Consider the following 21,296-nt stretch of genomic DNA (forward strand, 5'->3'; position numbering starts at 1 on the left):
GCATCATAATTGCTATAGTGGGACCGCCGCAACTATGGCGGGCGGTCCCTTTTGTAGGTGCGATGGCAGGCGGACTTTGTCCGCCCGCCATCGTAATCGGCCCCTATGTGTTTTCTAGTTCTGGAATATCAGGAGCTGTAAATCAGGACTGAGGTGCACTGAGAGAGCAGCGTGTTAGTCAGTGCACTAGAGTTTGAGGGATCCAGCAAGTTCAAATGCAGGTGCATCATAAATATGGAAAGTTCACAGTACCACAAACAAGATTAGCTGCTCAGCCGTGATTAACACCAAGCAGTCATATGGAGTAAACCAGACAATGGATTTGATTTTTAAAATGCAAAAACATTTATTCATATTTTTATATAGTACGTCAAATTCAAAGCATCAGCTTGCTTTATTCTCTTTATCCTACCCATCCCATCAATCACTTATGAAAATAGATTATAAAACTTTAATAATTTAACATATACAATAAATATATCTGGCCCAAAGACATCGCCACATCACCAACTAAACTGTTTACTAAGATCACCCCATCTTTCACAGCTCAACTTGCCATGTGCAACCCCTATTGCACAAATATTATACACTCAACCCACATGTACCATGACATGGCACTTATTGCTAAGCCCACCACAGCTACCTACACAGCACACCTCCACCCCACTATACAAGTCATCACACAATGGATGACCACACCCACAGAGTCAGCCCATGCATAATGGAGACGTGAAAGCCTTGAAATTAGAGAAATGGTCTCGTTTGAGCAGAGGAGAAGTTGTCCAACACCTGGAAGCACAAAGATAGAGGTTTGCACTGTACAAAGAGAAAAAAGGGGCATCAATCGATGCATAAGAAAATAGGTGCTTTAGTCTCTACAAAGGCAAGGGGCAGCCGCCAACCTTTGCAAGACCAGAAAAATGAGTCAACACCTGAAAAGGGGTGGGAGAGCTTCCATTAAATACTCACATGTGCTTCAACAATTGTCCTCCATTGAAATCAAGATTCAATATCTTTTTTTACAGTAGTCATCACCCCACCTGACCATGTGTGAACATACATAATTAAAAAAAGAAATGAATATGGTGTGCAATATGCAGCTCCACACAGGCGTTGGTGTTGGAGAAGGTGCAGATCTTACAATGGGAGATATTCAACTCACAACTTGGCATCCTGAGTGAAGCCTTCCTAATTATGTGGCGGGGGCATGGAGTAGGAGCACCAGCTTCTACTGAAGCCTCATCTCAGTTGAACCACCCACATCGAAGATTGGGAAAATCTTACAAGGGAAGAACATGCAAGTAAAAGTGTACAGATGATTCGAAGTGCCAGCATTGTAGAAGGACAGTTGTCCCTCTTCATAGTCCAGATACACTCCAAGCTTTTCAATCCTCCAATTCACAGACAGAGGAACTTGTTGACAACCGAGAGCGCAGTAGTCTTCACCGCACTTCTTCAGAGCCCAGACACTCTCCTTTGGTGACCACTTGAAATATTCCTTTCTGTTCACAGATTCTGCTGCAACCCCCACAGACCAGTTATATCCCCCATAGAGGAGCAGCACCTCCCAATAATGTTTCCCTGAGGTGAACCCTTTGCTCCCGAGGACACAGCGATAATTCATGAATCTTTTGGGGTTGTCTGGTACAGACGGTTTTCCAACAATGGCCTTCACCAGTCTCCGACATCCAAGCACGACGAGCTCTGGATGAGCTGTGTCTGGATCCAGAGTAATTGTCACTGCAGAGAAAGAAGACCAAGTTAAAACTACCAGGCAGGAGAATTCATCTTCTATTCCAAGACCCACACTGTTTAAAGTTTACACCAACAGCTTCATTTAAATATAAAGGTACTTGAAACCCACCAAAGAATAATTAACAACAAAACATCTGTCTGGGTCCCATTCCTTCTTCTAGGATGAAGGTGACTTGACATAGATAGAAGTAAAGTAAACTGTTCATAGTTGTGGACCCTCTTAAGCAGAAGCGCTTAGTGAACAGCACAAGGTGTAGCAAACATCTCCTCAGAATGTCCAGAAGCAAATGTAAGCCTGACTGGGGCTATATTACCCAAGGGTCTTCCCAGCCCTGTCTGCAACACAGCACACCCTTATCTAAGTGCTTACGGCACGGACTGTGGTAGTGCATTAAACTAGATGGAAAAAATGTGCTCCCCCAGGAGAGTTGTGAACTCAGACTACTGGCAACTGTATTGGGAAAATAACATCAGTGAAAGACAGTCATGGCTTAAAATCAAGGTCCTGCCTTCCACTCCCATTTTTAAGAGGGGAATGCAGAGTTTCTCTACACAACCCTTCAACAGAACATCTCGGGCGGGGAGTGAGAGGGTGTCAGGAACCACCCAGTCTCCCTCCCCAAGAGAACTTTTGGGGGACCGACAGACTCTGCAACTACCTTATACATGACAGATAATCCGTGCTCCGCCTGCCTGCTTCTCTTGGCAATAGGGTCTATATATGGTGCAAAGGCAATCTCTCATTGGCAAGGGACCCACACTCATGTAAATTAGGGAAACCTCTTGTGATTGTGCCAGTTCAAATTCTGTACTGATGTGGCCTAGATTACAGAAGCAGTGCAAGCGACTGCAGTCCCTTATTTAATACTCAAATGTCGGGGTGCAAAAAAAAAAAAGGGGTACACACCCATTGTGTCCATAGGCACTTTGTGTATGTCGAATCACTAATTAAAATATTTTGAGAGGGTCGATGCGATGGATCAGGGCCGAGTCTTCATAAGACTGAGTCCAAGCCAATAAAACAAACTTAACGTGCAATAGAATTCCAAGTTAAACCTTATAGGTTTATTCAAAATTAAGATTACAGAATGCTAAATAAGTTCATCAATTACGATTAGTTCAAACAAAATAGTCAAAGTTCTAATCAGCAAGAAAAGTAACAAAATCACTCTATGAACATGTCAATAGCCAGAAACAAATATAAAGCAAGGAAAGAAACGGATGTAGTCCACTCCCAAAGAATCAATTCTGCAGGCTGGCACATATCCCAAAAACATATTTTGTAGGATTTCCAACAGAAAAGTCATACACTCAGTGGTGAGATGGGACATAAGAGGGTTGAACTAGCAATGTATCATTCTAAGAAGCCAATGAACATCCCAATACACAAGCTAGATTCATTAAACTACATCTATAAACACATACTTCTGCATAATAATAAATCAGGTGTGCATAGAAAATGAAGCAAAGGGCATGACATTTATATGGTACAGAAATACAACAGACAGCTCAGATAATAAATAGTCCCTAGAAAAGTCTCGAGCAAAGGACATTGAAAGAACATCCTGAACATGGCTTCCTTGAGAGAACACAAACTGATACAATTTAACAGTACAGACCACATCAATTAAGCTTAGATTTTTCATATTCTCTGAAATGGAAACGCACATGTAACACATGTGGAGAGGCTCATTCACAAAAAGAAAAGCGCGCATATTTCTTTCTGCAAACAGGAACTGATGAAATGCAAGCTGGATGCAGTCTAGTCATGCTAACTTATGTTTAACTTAATTAGGCATTATTTTTCTAATTATTAAAAACAATTTAAGCTGTAATACAGCTCTAGATTTCTAAAAATGATGGCCAGTCCACCAGCAGTTCAAGGTTGCTGGTGAAAACAACTTTTAGGTCTTGGGCTGACAGATACTCACAATTAGGAGACACAGACAACAGTAAGGAAAGGGGAAGAGCTGCATAATCTTTGAATAAAGGATGGGTAGGGGGAGGAGCTTCACGCGTATCCAAGATGGAAGCGTGAGCACAGGGTTCCCGAGACCCTTTCCGCATCTATCCTGTAAAGAATCCTGATTTGGACGACGGGTACTTATTGCTGATGCCATGCTGATGCACACGCTTTTTCCGAAAATCGAATTGGCCGCCGGGAACCGGACTTACTGCACTTTGAACTTTGCGGCCTATACCGAAGACCATTCGGGGACTTGAGTCCCCAAGGTACCCCAGGTGGCAATTGAATTACAACGGCTGGTGCGACACGTCCGCTGCTCCTGTGGTACTTTCGGTTTCGCTCTTGGTCATTGTAGACGGCGACTTGCTGCCGATCGGCACGGCTGCCCTGATTCTGCTGCCAACCCCACGCCGGCTTTTGATCCTTGCCCTCTCGCCTCTACAGGCTTGCTACGACGGTAATCATTCTGACCAGATCCCAAAGGTTCCATCAGAGCTCGTCGCCCATCATGGCGGGCAGGGGGGATGTCGAGAAGCGTGCCACCAGAGGCCCATCCCTTTGAGGGGTTGCCCAATCCCAGACTATAGATCGCTTTACTCGCCCGAAGGGATCCCCAGGCGGAGCGAGTAAGGTCCTTGAGGAAACTGGTGATGGTCCTCCTGAAACTGAGGAGCCAACTTTGAAGGATGTTATGGGCGCCATTGCAAGTGTTCGGACTACTATGGGTCAGCAGTATGAAACCCTGGCAGCTAAGATAGACACGGTGGCGATCGAAGTCAATCTCATCAGGACGGACTTGGGGAGAACCAATGAGAGGGTCAAGTCCCTTGATATCAAGACTGCGAGCCTGACCACGGATGTCTCGGATCTCCAGACCGAAGTCCGCAATCTCCGGACGTCCAATGACCTGTTTGCCCGCCGGCTGGGTGATTTCGAGAGCCGGGCCAGACGCAACGACGTCCGCATCGTGGGTGTTCCGGAGAACTCCGCAGACTTGTCTACAGACGTCCTGGTGGAAGACCTTGTCTTGAACCACTTGGCACCAAAGGGCCTCAGTAAACTTTTTACGGTGGAGCGGGCTCATAGAGTCCCTGGTGGGAAGCCCAAGTTGGGAGCCACTCCGAGGCCCATAATAGCCAGGATTTTGAATTTCTGGGACAGGGATGCTATCCTGCAAGCCTCGCGTACCAATGGTCCCACCAAATTTGAGAATGTGTTGATCAGTTTTTACCTGGACTTTACACAGGCGGTGCAGAACAACGTATGGGCTTTACGGGGGTGAAAAGGCGACTCAGGGTCATGGGACTGAAATACGCCATGCTTTTCCCGGCCCGCCTGAGGATTGAACATGGAGAACGTGTGCTCTTTTTTGACCGCCCCGAAGTGGCCAGTGACTGGTTAGACATTTTGTCGACGCGCCATACCAGCCCGGAGAGTTCGAGGGGCACCGAAGGCGGCTTGGAAGAACAGGAGTAGTGAGTCTACGCCGGCAATCCCAACTTTATGGCAGTGGCTCTATGACTGTTATGTCTATACAGTGTGGATACCCGGGGGTGGGGGGATTCGGGACTCTTCCTCCTCTGGGGACTCTTTCTCTCTTCTTGTAGGTTAGTTTAATGGGGCGACAGGCACACTGCAAGTTGGGGTGGCTTTTTGGTCTACCGCAGGGGTGCAGGGTGGGGGGTGTGTGTTTTGAGGGTTCTTTTGGGGGTGGTGGGGGGGTCTTTTCTTCCTTGTTTGTATCAAGGCTGTGCTTTGTTCCATATTTGCTGCTATGTGCCTGTTTCGTGGCGGGGGGGGCAGAATGTTCACTTCTGGGATGGGGGTAGGGGGCTGAGGGTACTGAGCTGGAACGTCAACGGTCTTGGTGATAGGATAAAACGGGGGATAGTTCTGCAATATTTGAAGCGATGCTCCCCGGATGTAGTTTTACTCCAAGAGACACATTTAGTAGGAAATACATGCCACGCACTGAATAGATGGGGGTTACCGGTTGGTGGCCCATTCCGGATTTACCACTGGGTCGAGAGGGGCGGGCATCCTGGTCGGGAACTCCCTCCCCCTGGAGATAGATGGCACGGTGCTGGATGATAGAGGCCGCTACGCAGCTATTACGGGTCGGTGGGAGGGGAAGACTATCTCCATATTGTCTGTGTATGTTCCGCCTGGTCTACAGTCCACCACATTCACTGATCTGGGTAGGGTGGTTCTGGGGTTTCCTGACGGCTTGTTGGTAGTGGGTGGCGATTTTAATTCAGTTGTTAATGGGGAGGAAGATCGTAGCCCCCCCAGACTCCTTCCCATATCGCAGCTATGGCTGGGAAATTTTTTGGACATGTTGGGTCTGGCGGATTGTTGGAGGCAACTGCACCCAAGACAGCTCCAGTATACCTTTCACTCGGGAGCTCATTGGGAGTCTCTCGAGACTCGATTATATCCTCGTACCTGCGGTGCAGATGGTCTCTGTAAGGGAAATCAGGCATTTAGCTAGGGGGGTCTCAGACCACTCCCCACTCTGGCTCACTATTGACGTACAGCTGGGGGCCGGGGGTCGGATTGCCCTGATCAACCCATGGCACCTTCATAACCCCAAAATTAGATCGGAGGTGGTTAAGTGTATGGACTTCTATTTTGCTGAGAATGAGGGGTCGGTGTCCTCCCCTGTCTCCTTGTGGGAGGCTTATAAAACTGTGATCCGTGGTCAGACTCTGTCCTTCATTGCTAGCGAGAGGAGGCGCAAAAATGAGGAAGTGGTGGGCTTGGAAAATGAAATCACTGGGTTGGAGGAACAGTTGGAGTCTAGGACTACACCTGAGGGCCTGCACTTTTTGGCTCTTAAACAGTCTGAATATAGGGCTCTGGTGACTGACGCGGCCAGGGCAATGAATCGTGAGCAACAGGGGCGTTTGTATGATGTGGGTGACAAAGCGGGAAAGTTGATTGCTTGGCTAGACAAACGGGATAGATTGAATCGAGTGGTGCCTGTTGTTGAGAAAGTGGACGGAACGCGAGTGGTGGACCTGGTTGAGATAGTTGAGGTCTTTGCCCAGCATTTTCGGAACGTTTACGCACTGGCCTCGGATAGACCGGAGGAAGACTCGCACTTGTTGCTTCGGGATGTCGCGTTGCCTAGCCTGTCAGAATCGGACAGGGAGCTTATGGAGGCGGAATTTTCCACCGATGAGGTTGCGCTCGCTATCCGCTCACTTCGCTCGGGGAAGGCCTCCGGTCCGAACGGTATACGAGTCGAACTGTACAAGCTATGCCCTGACAAAATGGCGCCGTATCTTTGTCGGATGTTCTCTGCGTCGCGAGACCTTGGGTCCCTTCCCCGGGATCAGAGACTGGCGTCCATTGCGGTCATCCATAAAGATGGCAAACCCCGCGAACACTGTTCATCGTATCGGCAGATATTGCTTTTGAATGCGGAACCCAAGATCCTGGCGAAGCTTTTGGCAAACCGGCTGATTACGGTGATCAGTGACTTGATACACCCGGACCAGTCTGGCTTTATCCCCCATCGGAACACCGCGCTCAATCTTCGCCGTCTTCATGGCGTCTTAGCGAGGGCGGGATCTCTTAATGAGCCGGCCATCTTGGTTTCTCTTGATGCCTCGATGGCCTTCGACACGGTGGAATGGCCATATCTGTGGGCTGCTCTTGCTAAGTTTAGTTTTGGCCCTAAGTTCATTGAGTGGGTCAGGCTTCTGTATGAGCAACCGCTGGCTCAGGTGGTGGTCAACGGCAGGGCCTCGGAACCCTTTGTTCTCGGACGCGGCACGAGTGCCCTTTGTCGCCACTCCTTTTTGCACTTGCCCTTGAACCCCTTGCCGCGTGGCTCCGCTGGGAACCCTCGCTCAAGGGCATTCGATGGTCCCCTGACTTCGAGGATCGTATCTCGCTGTATGCCGACGACAGATTGTTGTACCTGACCTCTCCCCGTAAGTCACTGGGAGTCCTCTTTGACGTCTTGAGTTCCTTCGGGAGGAACTCTGGTTTAGTTATCAATTGGGCCAAGTCCTGTATCTACCCACTCACTGGAGAATCACCTTCTCTGCCCCGCGTTTGCCCGATACCCGTTTCTAGAGGCGGCTTTAAGTACTTGGGGATCCACCGTTCGTTGGACCCTACGGTACGCTATGAGAGGAATTTATTACTTCCGCTTGCCCGGCTTAGGTCGGATGTTGCGGCGTGGTGTGGCTTGCCTTTGTCCCCTTTGGGAAGAGCGGCCCTGTTCAAGATGATGTCTCTTCCCCGCTTCTTGTACGCCGTCCAAAACACACTTGACCTGGTGCCGGCTAGCTATTTTCGTGAAATTGAGGGCCTCCAGAGGAGACTGGTGTGGGGCGGGCGACCCCGCATAGCATTGGCAAAATTGACTTTGCCCTGGTACGACGGTGGTATAGCGTTGCCCGATATTAAACGATACTACTGGGCATCTCAATTGAGTGCTGTTAACCATGCCATGTACGGTCCTGTTCCGAATCCCGCATTCGAGATGGATAGGTGGCAGCTGCCAGGTGGCGACTATAATAGAGCGCTCTACTATAGAGCCGCCAGGAAGAACCTGACGGGTCCCACTGGGGTGGCGGTGCGAGTGTGGGGTAGTGCAACTACGGCTACGGGGTGGACGGATAGGCTGACTAGAGCGACCCCCCTATATGCTGCGGAGAGACTGGGTGGTCTATGGACGTCGAAGGGATTCGATAGATGGGACCTTATTGGCATCAGTAAAGTGGGCGATTTCTGGGCCAAAACTAGAGTCAAGACTTTTGATGAACTAAAACAGGAGTATAAATTGAGTGATAGGGAATATTTCCGATATCTCCAAGTCCGTCACGCACTTGAATCGGTTTTCCCAGCTGGAGCTACGATCCCGGAGTCTTCTCCCCTGGAGGACAGAGTGCTAAACGGACACGTCCCTGACAGCACTATCTCTCTTATCTATAAAAAACTCATTAATGACCGTTCGGACCTCCTTATACAGCTTCGGGGTGCATGGACTGGCGATGGAATGGAATTGGACGATGAAGACTGGCAGGCTGCGATATCCTCTCCTAAGGAGGTCGCGATTCCGGCGCGTCTCCGACTGGTACAGCTGAAAATTCTGCACTGTGTCTATGTCACGGGTCCACGATTGATACATATGGGTTATTCTGCGGATGGGCTGTGTAGGCGTGGCTGTGGTATGCTTGCAACCTTCCTCCACATTATATGGGAATGTCCGGAGGTAGTGGTTTTTTGGACTCGAGTGCATGCGGTGATGGGTGAGGTGACGGGTGTTGGGTTATTGCCTGAGGCCAGACGCTGTTTGTTGAACGTCTGGGAGCCGAATGACTGCACTGTTGCACAGACTCAATGGGTCACACTGGTTGAGAAAAGAGACATTGCTCAATTGTGGGAATCTCAGAGGGCACCATCAGTCCTCACCTGGAAAGAAAACATGGACTGGTGCATGTTTAGAGAAAAAATTGTGTATGTTTCCCGTGGTAGGCCCAAGAAATGGGGAAGATATGGGGTCAATGGAATTCATACCGAGGAGAGATATGCACTCCCCCCCCTTACTGAAGCTCTTGGCACTCCTCAATCTCCTTGACTGTAAGTTTCGGTTTCCCAGTTTCCCGTTGTATGTGATGTGTTGCTTGCTCTCGCGCCCCCCCCCTTCTCCCAGAATCTCTCCTTCATAGCACTGCTTATTATTTGCCTTCTCCCCCTGCCGTATGAGACAGTCATTACATTGCATGGTACCGCCTCGACTCTTTTTATGTTTCAGTTTTTGTTGTTTATCTTGTATAAAATGTGAAACCTTTTATTTATCCTCTTATTGCCCCGGGCTCTAGATAACATCATGCCTTTTCGCTGCCGGGCCTTCGGGTTGTCGGCTGATGAGCTGTGTCTTATTGTGCTACTGTTAATGCGTATAACTGGCCGGCCCTGGTGGTTGTAGGTCTGTAACTGTATTCCCTTTCTTACAAATAAAGGTTTTTATAAAAAAAAAAAAAAAAGGATGGGTAAAGAAGCTGAACTTCAGAGATCCACAGCTTCCCCGCTTCTTTAACACAGAAGGAAACAGTAATGCTTTTCCAGGAATTCTCATATGTACAAAATAGGCAAACCTGAGAGGGATACGCACAGTGGCCACCAAATACCCTCAGTCAACTCCATTGACATAATTTAAAAAAAAAACATTTTATTAAGGCTGCTGAGGCAATCCACATTAGCAAAGACCAAGTATACACCAGGTACAGATGAAGTTCAGTTACCACATATAACATAGCAATTAGTACATTGAAGTGTCCAGCAGGATTGCGTATTAGAACATTGCGAATGGTACAGTATAAACATTTTCTGATAGGGCAACAGAGATGCAAAAAGAATAAAACGAATAGCACAAAAGGTGAAAGTAAGATAAAAGAAACAAAAATCATATTTACTAGACTGCAAGACCAACATAGCAATTCAGCTCGTGTGATGGTGAGTGTTACTTCTGACAACGACCACAGTCCAGGTAAAGCAGACGATATCCTGCAGCACCCCTCCAGGACATGGACAATGATCAGTAACCTACACAGTTGTGTGAATACATAAGGTCCGAGGAATGAACCGAACACAGTACAATCCCCCTTAGCGACAGGCAAAGCGTCCCTGGCGCCAGGAAAGACGATGCGTTCCCAAACTACCAGGACCCAGCCACAGGCCTCGAGGGGCATAAGTGTGCCACAGTTGAGTGAATACCAGTGTGAGTGCGAAGAAGGAGTGCCCCATGCTCTAACCCACCCCAGTCGGTGTGTGTTGGGATGTAGAGACTGAGAGGGCGCCTCCCGTGCTTTCCCTGCAATATATTGGCAATATGGACCCCAGAAGTCTGTAGGGCGGGAGGAGGATGGGAGCTGCTCCGAATACTCCACACTGTTCACATTACAGTACGCCACACTCCCAAGCCACGATTTGACCGTGGGAGCGCGCCGCGAACACCAGAGCAGTGCAATCTCTCTCTTGGCCAGAAGGAAGCAAATGGACGCTAACTTCCGAGTTTTGCGGGGGAAATTTGACACGTAACCCAACAGCGCAATTTCCGGTGCGACAGTGACAGATCCAGTATGTCACCCAGCACCCTGTGTACCTCTACCCAGTATGTGTGAAGTCTCGGGCAGGTCCAGGAAAGGTGTGCAAAGTCGGCCTGAGGGGCGCCGCATTTGGGGCAGGTGTGGGGTCTGTTGGCGTCAATTCTGCGAGCAAGCGCCGGTGTGTGGTACATCCTTCGCAGGAATTTAAAGTGTATGAGTTTGTGTCTGCTATTCATGGAGACTTCTCTGATCATAGCACAACACGCTGTCCATTGGTCGTCCGAAATCTGCGTGCCCAGATCCCGTTCCCATGCAGCGCGAACCGCTTCATCCGACGATGGGAGGGAAGACAAGCACAGTTTGTAGAGTTTGGACACCACGTGAGCCCCTGATGTATTTTGTATGATGGATGTAAGTGCAGGATCATCATCAGGCGGGAGACGGAATGTGGGAAATGTAGCTCTCAACAACGCCCGCACTCTCGTGAGTACGAATGTATCTATAAAAGTTCGATCAGTAAAGCGGGGGTCCTCAGTCACAGTGAAGGCATGGCCGTTGGGGAACAGGTCCCCGATCGTGTGTATTTGAAATTTGGATAGCGACCGGCGAATCACCGCTTCGCCCGTTATAGGGAGCAAGTGGGAATTGGGCAACGGGAGGGCAGAAGAGTACAGTGAATCAATGTGTAGTAAGCGCCTAAGCTTGTCCCAAGCCCAAGTCGTGGTGGTGAGTGGGAGTAGGTCATGAGGTTCTCGGGGGAGGCCCTTGGGAAGAATCGTGGCAAGAGTCACCGGGAGCGCCGCGTCAGCCTCGGGTTTCAAATGTGGAATTCTGGCGTCCGGATGGTACCAAGGGTGGGCATACGAGCACTGGGCGACCAAGTAGTAGAGGTAGAAATCTCGAACCCCAAAACCACCCTTCTCATAAGGTCAGCGTGCGCCAGGCTAGTTGGGGGCGTTTCCCCCCCCACACCAATCTCAACAGGGCAGTTCGCAATTGTGTGAAAAAAACCTTGGTCAGGGGGATCGGTATGGTATTGAAGAGGTACAAAAACCGGGGAAGAACCACCATCTTAACAATGGAGATGCGCCCGGCCAATGATAGAGGGAGACGGAGCCATCTGTCGGTGTTATCCTCCAGAAAGTCTAGAGCTTGTCCGTAGTTCAGACGAATAATGGACACAGTGTCAAGATGCACATGTATCCCCAGGTATTTGACAGATTCCTCACACCACTCCAATGGGAGGGAGCAAGGCCACCGTGCGGTGACGGGAGTGAGTGGAAATAATTACGATTTGTGCCAATTGATCCTGAGGCCCGAATACTCGCCAAATCGAGCAATCTCAGATAGTAGGGGTTGTAGATTGGTCTCCGGAGTGCGAACGTATAAAACCATGTCGTCCGCATAAAGTGAGACCAATAGAGGTCCGGTGCGGAATTGGAGCCCTCTGTGGAGATGTTTCTCCTGAAAATGACGAACCAGGGGGTCCATTGCCAAAATAAAAAGTAAAGGAGATAAGGGGCACCCTTGCCGGGTGCCTCTAGAGAGAGTAAACTTATCGGTGATGGTGCCATTTAAGCGAATGCGAGCCGTGGGTGCGGTGTATAGCAACTCCACAGTTGCGACAAACATTGCGGGCATGCCCATCCTTCGCATCACCTCCAAAAAAAGGGTCACTCTAGAGTGTCAAAAGCCTTCTCGGTGTCTAAGAAGACCGCGGCAGCCGGGGTGGAGGGGTCGATTCTATGTAGGACCGAGAAAAGCGTGCGAAGGTTCAGTGAGGTTGATCTCTGAGGGACAAAGCCCGACTGTACCGGCGAAATAATGGTATTCACCAGCAACGCAAGCCGCATCGGCAGCACTTTGGCCAGAATCTTATAGTCCAGGTTTAGAAGCGACAGCGGGCGATAGGAACTGCAGACCGTGGGGTCGCGTCCTGGTTTGGGCAGTAAAACTAGGGCCGCTTCGCGGAGCGTAGGGGGAAGAATACCAGACTCAGCGTATACCTTAACAAGGATGGGCACCAATTCTTCTTTATATTCCTGGTAAAAAGCGGCCATGAAGCCATCAATTGGCTTGGTAGTTTGGTCTGCCCTGTTCCCATGATGCACTGGGCCAGGGACAGACTAATTTACATATAGCCAGGTTCTGAGCTGGGATGGGGCAGTGAGCTAAATAACGGTGATGGATCAAGCCCTGATCTTTGGACTGGGTAAGAGTGGTCTGCTTAATTCAGACACTCTGTTCATCACCACCCCCTTTTCTGAATCGTTTTTGGCCACTATAGGTGTGGCAGGGTATACTCAGACATGAGTCCCTTGCTCACTGCTCCATCAGGATTCAAGCAAGCCGGGCCGACGAGGCTGAAATGCCAGAAACCGGTCCCCGGTAGCTTGTCTCCTTTCTGGTGAAGAATTGGCTTGGTAGTTTGGTCTGCCCTGTTCCCATGATGCACTGGGCCAGGGACAGACTAATTTACATATAGCCAGGTTCTGAGCTGGGATGGGGCAGTGAGCTAAATAACGGTGATGGATCAAGCCCTGATCTTTGGACTGGGCAAGAGTGGTCTGCTTAATTCAGACACTCTGTTCATCACCACCCCCTTTTCTGAATCATGAAGCCATCAAGGCCAGGCGCCGAGGATCCCTTTAGAGAGTCAATGGCTTCCGCAATCAATTCCGGTGTGATGGGGTGGGCTAGAAAGTCCTGCATGTATTTCTCCAAGTACACCATAGCAATTTCGTTAATGTACGGCCCCGGGTCGCGACACTCTTCCGGAAGGGCAGACGTGTAAAGATGCCTGTAGTAAGTCAAAAAGGTGTCTCAAATAGCAGGGGTGGCGAAATGATGGTCGCCCTGTGCATCAGCTATCTCGGTTATATATGCGGCTTGCCGAGGCGGGCGCAGCAGCTGGGCCAGTAACCTGCCCGGTCTATCTCCCTCACCATACCGGCGCGCCATATGGTACTTGCCCAGATATTTCAATTCTCTATCCGCGGCTTCTCTGAATTCTAGTAGAAGCTCAAGGCGTCGCGCTTCGCGACCCGGTGAAGGGCCAGCAAGGATCTCATTCTCAACAGCTAACAAGTCATTTTCCAGGCGGGTCAGAGTTGCACGGATGTCGCGCAGTGTCCCAACACGTTTGGTGATGCATACCCCCCTTATGGTAGCCTTGAACCCTTCCCACAAAGTGGCTCAGGTGGTCACAGAGCCAGTGTTAATTTCAAAGTATTCCTCGATGGCGGAACGAATCTCCTCAGTGAAGACCGGGTGCGCTAACGCACTTCCGGGGAATAACCACTGCCGCTCATATCCGCCCAGCCTAGGGATCGCAAGCGTCAGGACCACAGGGGAGTAATCAGAGAGGGTGCGGGGAAGCGTGCGAAGATCAGTGACCCATCCCGCCAAGCCCGGAGAAAGGAGCCAGTAGTCGATTCTGGTGCCCGTGTTGTGATAACTGGAGTGGTGAGTGAAAGCAGGGGTGTCAGTGTGCCGTTTGGCCTCTATGTCAAGCAGTGAGAAATGTGAGCATATAGCCGTCACTGCTGCGCGGGCAAGTGGTTTGCGATCGGGGGAGGGAGAAGTGCTATCCCTACTGGTGTCCATCAGCAGATTGAAGTCGCCCCCCAGCGCCAGTAGATCTATTTCGGAGTGCAGCTGTGATAGGTAAAGGGTCGTTGAAACAGGCCGGTGAGTCAATATTAGGACCGCAGACCCCCACAAAGGCAATTTTATGACCATACAACACCCCAGAGATTATCGCATACCTGCCCTCACCATCAACTTTACTATTTGTGAAGACAAAGGGGATCCGCTGATGTATCAGGATCGCCACCCCTCGCGCGTACCTACTGTAGCATGAAAACACTCTGTGGGAACCCCAACCCCTTGCAAAGGCGGCGGTGTCCGCCTGTACCATGTGTGTTTCCTGTAGAAAAAGTACATCAGCTTTGTGTCGTTCAGCATATTGCATAACCTGTTTCCGTTTACGGGTGGAGTTCAGGCCACGGACATTCCATGTCATGTCATCCATGTCAGACTAGATGGTCCAGTCTGCAAACCTATCCGGGCCATATCGTCAGATCAAGGATTGTGAACAAGAAGTGGTCACTCAACAAGCCGATACCATAAGTCTCGCAATCAGACAAAAAAAAAATAATTTAGCCACAAAAAATACACACAACCCCTCCCCCACCCAACACCCAGCCTCCCAGTACCCCATGAGAGGCAAAACCCAACCAGCTTATGAACATCAATGCAGAACATCAATAGCCAATGATACAGAACGACTAAACATGTCTGCAAACTTAAACGTAACAAACCCCAAAAAAAGGAGCAAAACATGCAGGCATACGCCATGGGGGGAAGCAACGCTAGCCCCCGGGCGGGCAACCCAGCAGTGCGAGATGTGAGATTTTAGCAAGTAAGGAAATCCAGCAAAGTCGGACCGTCTCTCCAAGTAGCCAAGAAGCCATGACCGGAGAGTCGACAGGTAATCAGCCCAGGCCATTGTCTACAAATAAGTCTGCGCTAGCTTGTGTGTCAGGCTGCTGTGGAGAGTTAGGTCCGGAGCCGGAAGCCGAGCCCGGACCCTTTTTGTATGTATGACAGAAGTCTTGGGCCTCAGCCGGAGAATCAAAGATGCGGAATCTGCCGTGAACGTCCACCTTCAGACGGGCTGGGTAAAGCATACTGTATTTCAGGCCGAGATTGCGAAGAGCCGCCTTGAAACTGGTGAATTTCCGCCGCGCCTCCTGCACCATTAAAGTGTAGTCCGGAAAAAAGGACAACTTGCTCCCCTGCCACTGCACCTCCCCCATATCTCGTGCAGCTCAGAGTACGGCATCGCGGTCTCGAAAATTCATAATTCTGGCAATAATGGGTCGGGGCAGTTGCCCCGAGCGTGGTTTAGGCCCCAGCGACCTATGTGCTCTTTCCACCACAAAGCCAGCCGTGAAGGTGTCCTTTCCGAACAGTTCAATAAGGAGGTTTTCTACAAAGGTGTCGAACCGGCCGGTGGCAGTTGTCTCCGCCACGCCAAGAATTCGAATGTTATTCCGCCGACTACGCGCTTCTAAGTCTCGTTCTTGATGGTCACATCCTTAAGAATTTTCTCGACCCTTTCCAGTCGTTTCAGCGCCTTGGAGGACCAGTCTTCCAGATCTGATATTCTGGACTCAGCCAAGTGGGCCTGCACCGTGGAGCCAATATCTGACAATTTTTTCTCCAGACTATCAAAGCGCGTGTCAAGTGCCTTGAAGCCAGCACGCATTTCCCCCATCATGGCGGCCATTAAGGATGTCGCATCGCCACTGTCCTGTGTCCCATGAGCGCCCGAAGCCGCCCCAGGTGGGGGGTCAGCAGCAGTGAGCGGTGTCCTGTCGAAATTGAGCGTCCGCTGGGCCGGATCCTTTTTCCCCATCGTCGAGGACGTGTGGCGAGGCCGCAGACGCAGCGACAGTGGCGGAGAGCAGGGATCAATGGTAAGGCGGGTGACCGATCTCAGAAGCCACCAGAGCTTATGCAGTATTGGAGGTGCGGTTGTCCAGCGAGTGGGCCACAGACCAGAGGAGCTGAATCAGGGAGATAGTAGCGAGATACAGCCAGCACAATGGAGTGTCTCCGAGACTTCCCTGGAATCGGGCCTCCGCCACCTCAATCGCGGCTGACCATGGAGGGACCGCGTTGTACCAGAGCGGAATTGCGCATGGTCTGTAGCACGGTCGCACGGCGGGGCCGCTGTGCACAACCGGAGATCGCCCTTAGTCCTCCCGGCAGCCGCGCTCCCCGCCCTCCACTAGGCCCCGCAGCCGCCACCTAAATTCCCACACGGGCCCGCAATCGAGGTCCCGGCTCCCGCATACACCCGGGCCAGAGGCCCCAGCCGCACTCGGGAACCAGGTGACCCAGGAAAACGGGGACCGCGCAGTGAGGACGGCGCCTACGCGAGTCCAGCAGGGGAACCGGAGAGGAACGGAGCCGCGACCGCCAACGGCCAAGCAGCACTCACCCGGAGCTCCAGCGCAGAAGGAAGATGGCGCCGAGGTCCGGAGGCCTCAGATCCCCTCCGCCGTGCTCTCCGTGTCCGGCTGCTCCTGCGGCTTGGAAATGTCACCCAGGCAGTCCCGCAGTCATCGGGAGACAGGCCATGTCGTCCGGTGTAGGAAGTGGCAGCGGGTTACATCTCTTTTCCCCGTCGCCCGCTCGGAGGAGCTTCACAGCAGAGCGGCCATTACGCTTGCCGCCGTGGCCACGCCCCCCAACTCCATTGACATAATTCATTCAGGAAGTAGGAATGGTCACACAAGACCACTGTCCAAATGACATCCTTCAGACAGCCATGCATGAAATTCACACAGACTCACTGAAGCACAAAGATAATCTAAGGCAACTAGGTCGGGCTCCGGTGCCCCTCGCGGACACCACCTGAATTGAAAGCAAGTCACTTCAACATTCCAGGACTGTATTAGGGATAAATGCTAAAACTATTTACCCAGGCTGACACCTTGGACAGGAAATAAGAATGATATTTGTACAAGGCTGAAAGACTGGCAATATCAATCAGTAATCTTATATAGCGCAAACTATTCACTCGTGAGGGTCTCAAGGTACTGGGGTGGAGTGGTATGTGGGTCTGCGGTTCAGTCGAAGAGCCAGGTCTTGAGGCCTACCTGAATTGCGGGAGCGATGGTGATTGCCTGGAGTGTAGAGGTAGGGAGTTCCAGATCTTTTCAGCGAGGTAGGAGAGCTATCTTCCTCCAGCTGTAGCCTTGCGGATTCGTGGGTTGGTGGTTAGGGCCAGTTGGGCAGAGCAGAGATGTCTGATGGGAGTGTAGAAGGAGAGGCAGTGGTTGATGTATGCAGGTCCAGCGTTGTGGAGGGTTCTGTAGGCGTTTCGGGAGAATCTTGATGGTGATTCTTTGGTTGACAGGTTGACAGTGATGGTCCCTCAGGTGGCCGGTGATGTGGTTGGGGGAGGAGGGGGGGCAAAGGGGGGGGGGAAGAGGGCCGAGCCCAGAATGAGGACTTCGGTCTTGTCTGAGTTAGGCTTGAGGCAGCGGTCCTTCATCCAGGTGGCTACTGCCTTCATCTCCTCGTGGAAGTTGCTCTTCGCCGCTGCGGATTGGTCAGTGAGGAAGAGAATCAGCTGGGTGTCATTGGCATAGGAGACTGTTACGTCTTTGGCTTCTGACGATAGCTGCAAGCGAGGCTATGTAGATGTTGAAGAGGCTGGGGCTCAGGGAGGATCCTTATGGCACTCCGCAGCTGATCTCTGTGGGTTCTGAGTAGAACAGTGGAAGTCCGACTTTCTGTATTTGGCCGATGAGGAAGGAGCAAATTCATTCTAAGTCTTTGTTGCGAATGCCAGCGTCATGGAGTCTTGCACAGAGGGTGTGGTGGGAGACGGTGTGAAAGGAGGCTGAGAGGTCAAGGAGGATAAGGGCTTTGGTATCTCCTCTTCAAGGAGGATGCAGATGTCATCTGTGGCAGCATGGAGAGCGGTCTCGGTGCTCTGGTTGCTTTGAATCCAGATCGGGAGTGGTCCAGGATGTTAGTTTTCATTTACTATAATAGTTATTTAGTGGAAATGTCATAAAAAATAAATTGAAATAGACAAAATCTTTCTACTAGGAACCCTTGCTCCTGTACCTATGAGCTCATTGGGACTCCCCTTCCTACCAGACTGGTTTGGGATGTCTGCACAACAGAAAGGCACAGAAATGGTTCTTAAAAAACATGCAGTCATTACAATTACACATTGCAATGCCAATAGGTCTGTTTTATGAATGCAATGTCAAGCCAGGCCTAAAAATCTACGTAAATTAACGACTGCCCTGCTACCATCTGTTCTGCGGTCAGAGAAAAACAGCATGCATCATCTAGTTATCCAAGACACTTTAATAGCATTACAATGGCATAGGCGTGTCCCTGAATTTAAGCTCAGGCAGCTGGTTTAATTAGCAAAAGTATCACAGCAGTGTGGAGGGCATGCAAGTACTGTTCTTTGGCAAGAGCAGCAACAGAATGGAACTCCTGGTGGCCATCACACCTAGGACTAGCACCCACTCGTTCCGAACGCACCAGAAACCTCAGAATCATCATTAACAACGAGCTCAACATGCAATCACAGATCAACGCCTGCTTCCTCACTGTGCAAGCTATGTAAGATCCTTAAGTGGCTACCCCTACACACGAGACACTGTGACAGGCACTCATCACCAGTCAACTGGACTACGGCAACTGCCTCTACATAGGAATTGCCACACACCTCCAACAGACTTCAGACCATAAAGAACGCCGCAGCCAGACTCATCCTCAGAATTCCCAGACAAACCCACATCACACCCCACCTCAGGCAACTCCGACTCCCCGTACAGAAGAGCGGACACATAAAGCTGCTGCCCCACGCTCACAAAGCTCTACACAACCAAGAACCCACCTACATTAACCAATGCCTGAACTTCCATTAACTTAAGATTACACTCCGCCTCCCACATTTGCCCATACTCCCTGCATCTACCGAAGCACAAGTGGAGGGTGCTACTTCTCCACATTGCAGTAAAGACCTGCAACTCCAGACCATCACCTCACTTCCAGAATGGTGAATGCCCTCGTGACCTGGCTGTTCGAATAAGACTCCTGCAAGCTCCTGGATACTCTATCGGGTGATAAGCCACGTTTTATAAATCCCGATTGACTGAAGCACTTTTTTTGTGGAATCACACAACTTCTGCTCAATCAAAACAAGCACTTCTGGCTTCCAAAATGTGGGTGGAGCCAAAGCCCATCTCCTGGTGATTCTCACAATTGTCTGGTGAAAGCTAGGCTATCAAGCCAGAATATAGAAACGACCCAAAATGAGCAGCCTTTGTTTGTGCAGCTGCCCTAGCCGCACCCCCCTGCGTCACTGAATGTGCCAATCCAGTTCAGGTTTGTTCTGCTTATTTAAAGGTTGCAGAGAAGGGGTCATAGGACGCTTCATCTTTTTGCACATTCTCCGTTTTGGATTTCTTAACTTCCCGTTTTCTTTTTTCAATTCAGGGTGGCAAAAAAGGTTTCTTCTCACAATGTAATAATGCCCTAACCAAGTCGTGTTTGGGGATATTTCACGGGACAGGATTTTGTCCGTTCTGTGAGAATAACAAGCCAAATAAGATATGTATTGCTGTTGAAGATGGGCCTGATGCTGTACGAGATTTAACTCTAACAGGATGCCATACATTGCATCTCCTTAAGAGCGAGTCAGCGCCCAGCATGGTTCTAGTTTCAGCATAGTCTACAAATACTAATGAGAGGGTCACAATCCACAAATGTCAGGCCCTCAACTGCCAGTTTCAATGTTGTGACAAGCTTTAGTGGGGACAGGGGCAAAATATTTTGGTGACATCTCACCCTCAGCACATCTGCCAGGATTCAAGTATGAGAATTACAGCAAGAAGGTTAATCCATACCAATTGAACACACAAAGAAAGGATGTAATCAGAAACACTCTGAAGTAGATTCTTATTTCTTTTTACTGCGTGGCACCTTGAATACGACACACGTGCAACCGCCATCAGCGCATTACAAGTAAACATGCATGGTACAGTTGCACTGTCCCTATCATCCAAACATAAGCTCTCCTCTTTATCCTATCTCTCCCAAACACTACATCTTACTTTGTGCCTAAGACTCTCTGTAGCTATACTGACATTTCTTTGGTACACAACCCAATTAGCTTTGTGTGTATTTATTGGGTGTAGGGTCACCAAAAGCACAGTGTGAACACTACTGCTTCAATTTTGTAGAAGAGCTATTCTTCCTCCCGTTGCCTCCCAACCCTTACAAATAAAATGGGCTAATCAACCGGCAAAGGTCACTTCTAGAACTTGTTCACTATGAGAAATTCTTATACGTTTTCAGCATAAGTGTGGGGTCCTACGTGAGTGAGGCCCAGAATAACTACCCCCTCTTTGTGATAGCGTTGCTAGTTTAGGAGACTATATTCTGGTTGCTTAAATTGGAGTACCTCCTGATGGTAAATTATCTTGTCACAAGACTTTTGGTCAGGTAGAACTCTACAACCTATTCAAACCGGCTAAACTTACTAAGGAGACCATTGCCTTGGACCACCGTAAATCAGGCCTCCTATATTGAACCCCAAAAGGCAGATTTATCTCTTGCCAAAGTTCTGCAAAAAAAGGCAATATGCGTCCCTGCTTCAATCTCTTTACTTAATTATTGTTGCTAAATTGGTCCAGCAAAACTGCACCAGGTTTCTTAAAAATAGAAACCTTTTAGGAGGTGCCTTTAAATCAGACAATAAAGTAAGGAGGAAGATGCTTATCACCTACAACAGTTCTGTGCTATGCTCTTCTTTTCGAGTTTCCGTCCTTTGAGCAAGATAAGAGATACAAGATGAAGGAGAGGGGAAGGGGAAAACATACAAACAGAGGCTTGGAAACCACATTATTGGAGTCCACTACCATTCTGGCACCTGAGATTGAGTTTCAAGTTCTGCATAAATC

General features: G+C 49.8%; 1 protein-coding gene across 2 annotated transcripts in view; it reads right to left on the bottom strand.

The window, feature by feature from the left end:
* Positions 1 to 328: 328 nt before the first annotated feature.
* LOC144773104 (E3 ubiquitin-protein ligase TRIM39-like) overlaps positions 329 to 21,296 on the bottom strand; it is a 523,054-nt gene continuing 502,086 nt past the window's right edge. The window contains exon 6 of one of the 2 annotated variants that reach the window (XM_078657969.1): positions 329 to 1,740. In XM_078657969.1, the coding sequence (XP_078514095.1) occupies positions 1,229 to 1,740 (512 nt within the window). In that variant the 3' untranslated portion in view covers positions 329 to 1,228. The remainder of the gene's footprint in view (positions 1,741 to 21,296) is intronic. The other variant, XM_078657960.1, reaches the window with a different exon arrangement.

This window comes from Lissotriton helveticus, chromosome 1_1 (assembly GCF_964261635.1).
Source record: "Lissotriton helveticus chromosome 1_1, aLisHel1.1, whole genome shotgun sequence".
Lineage (NCBI taxonomy): Eukaryota > Metazoa > Chordata > Amphibia > Caudata > Salamandridae > Lissotriton > Lissotriton helveticus.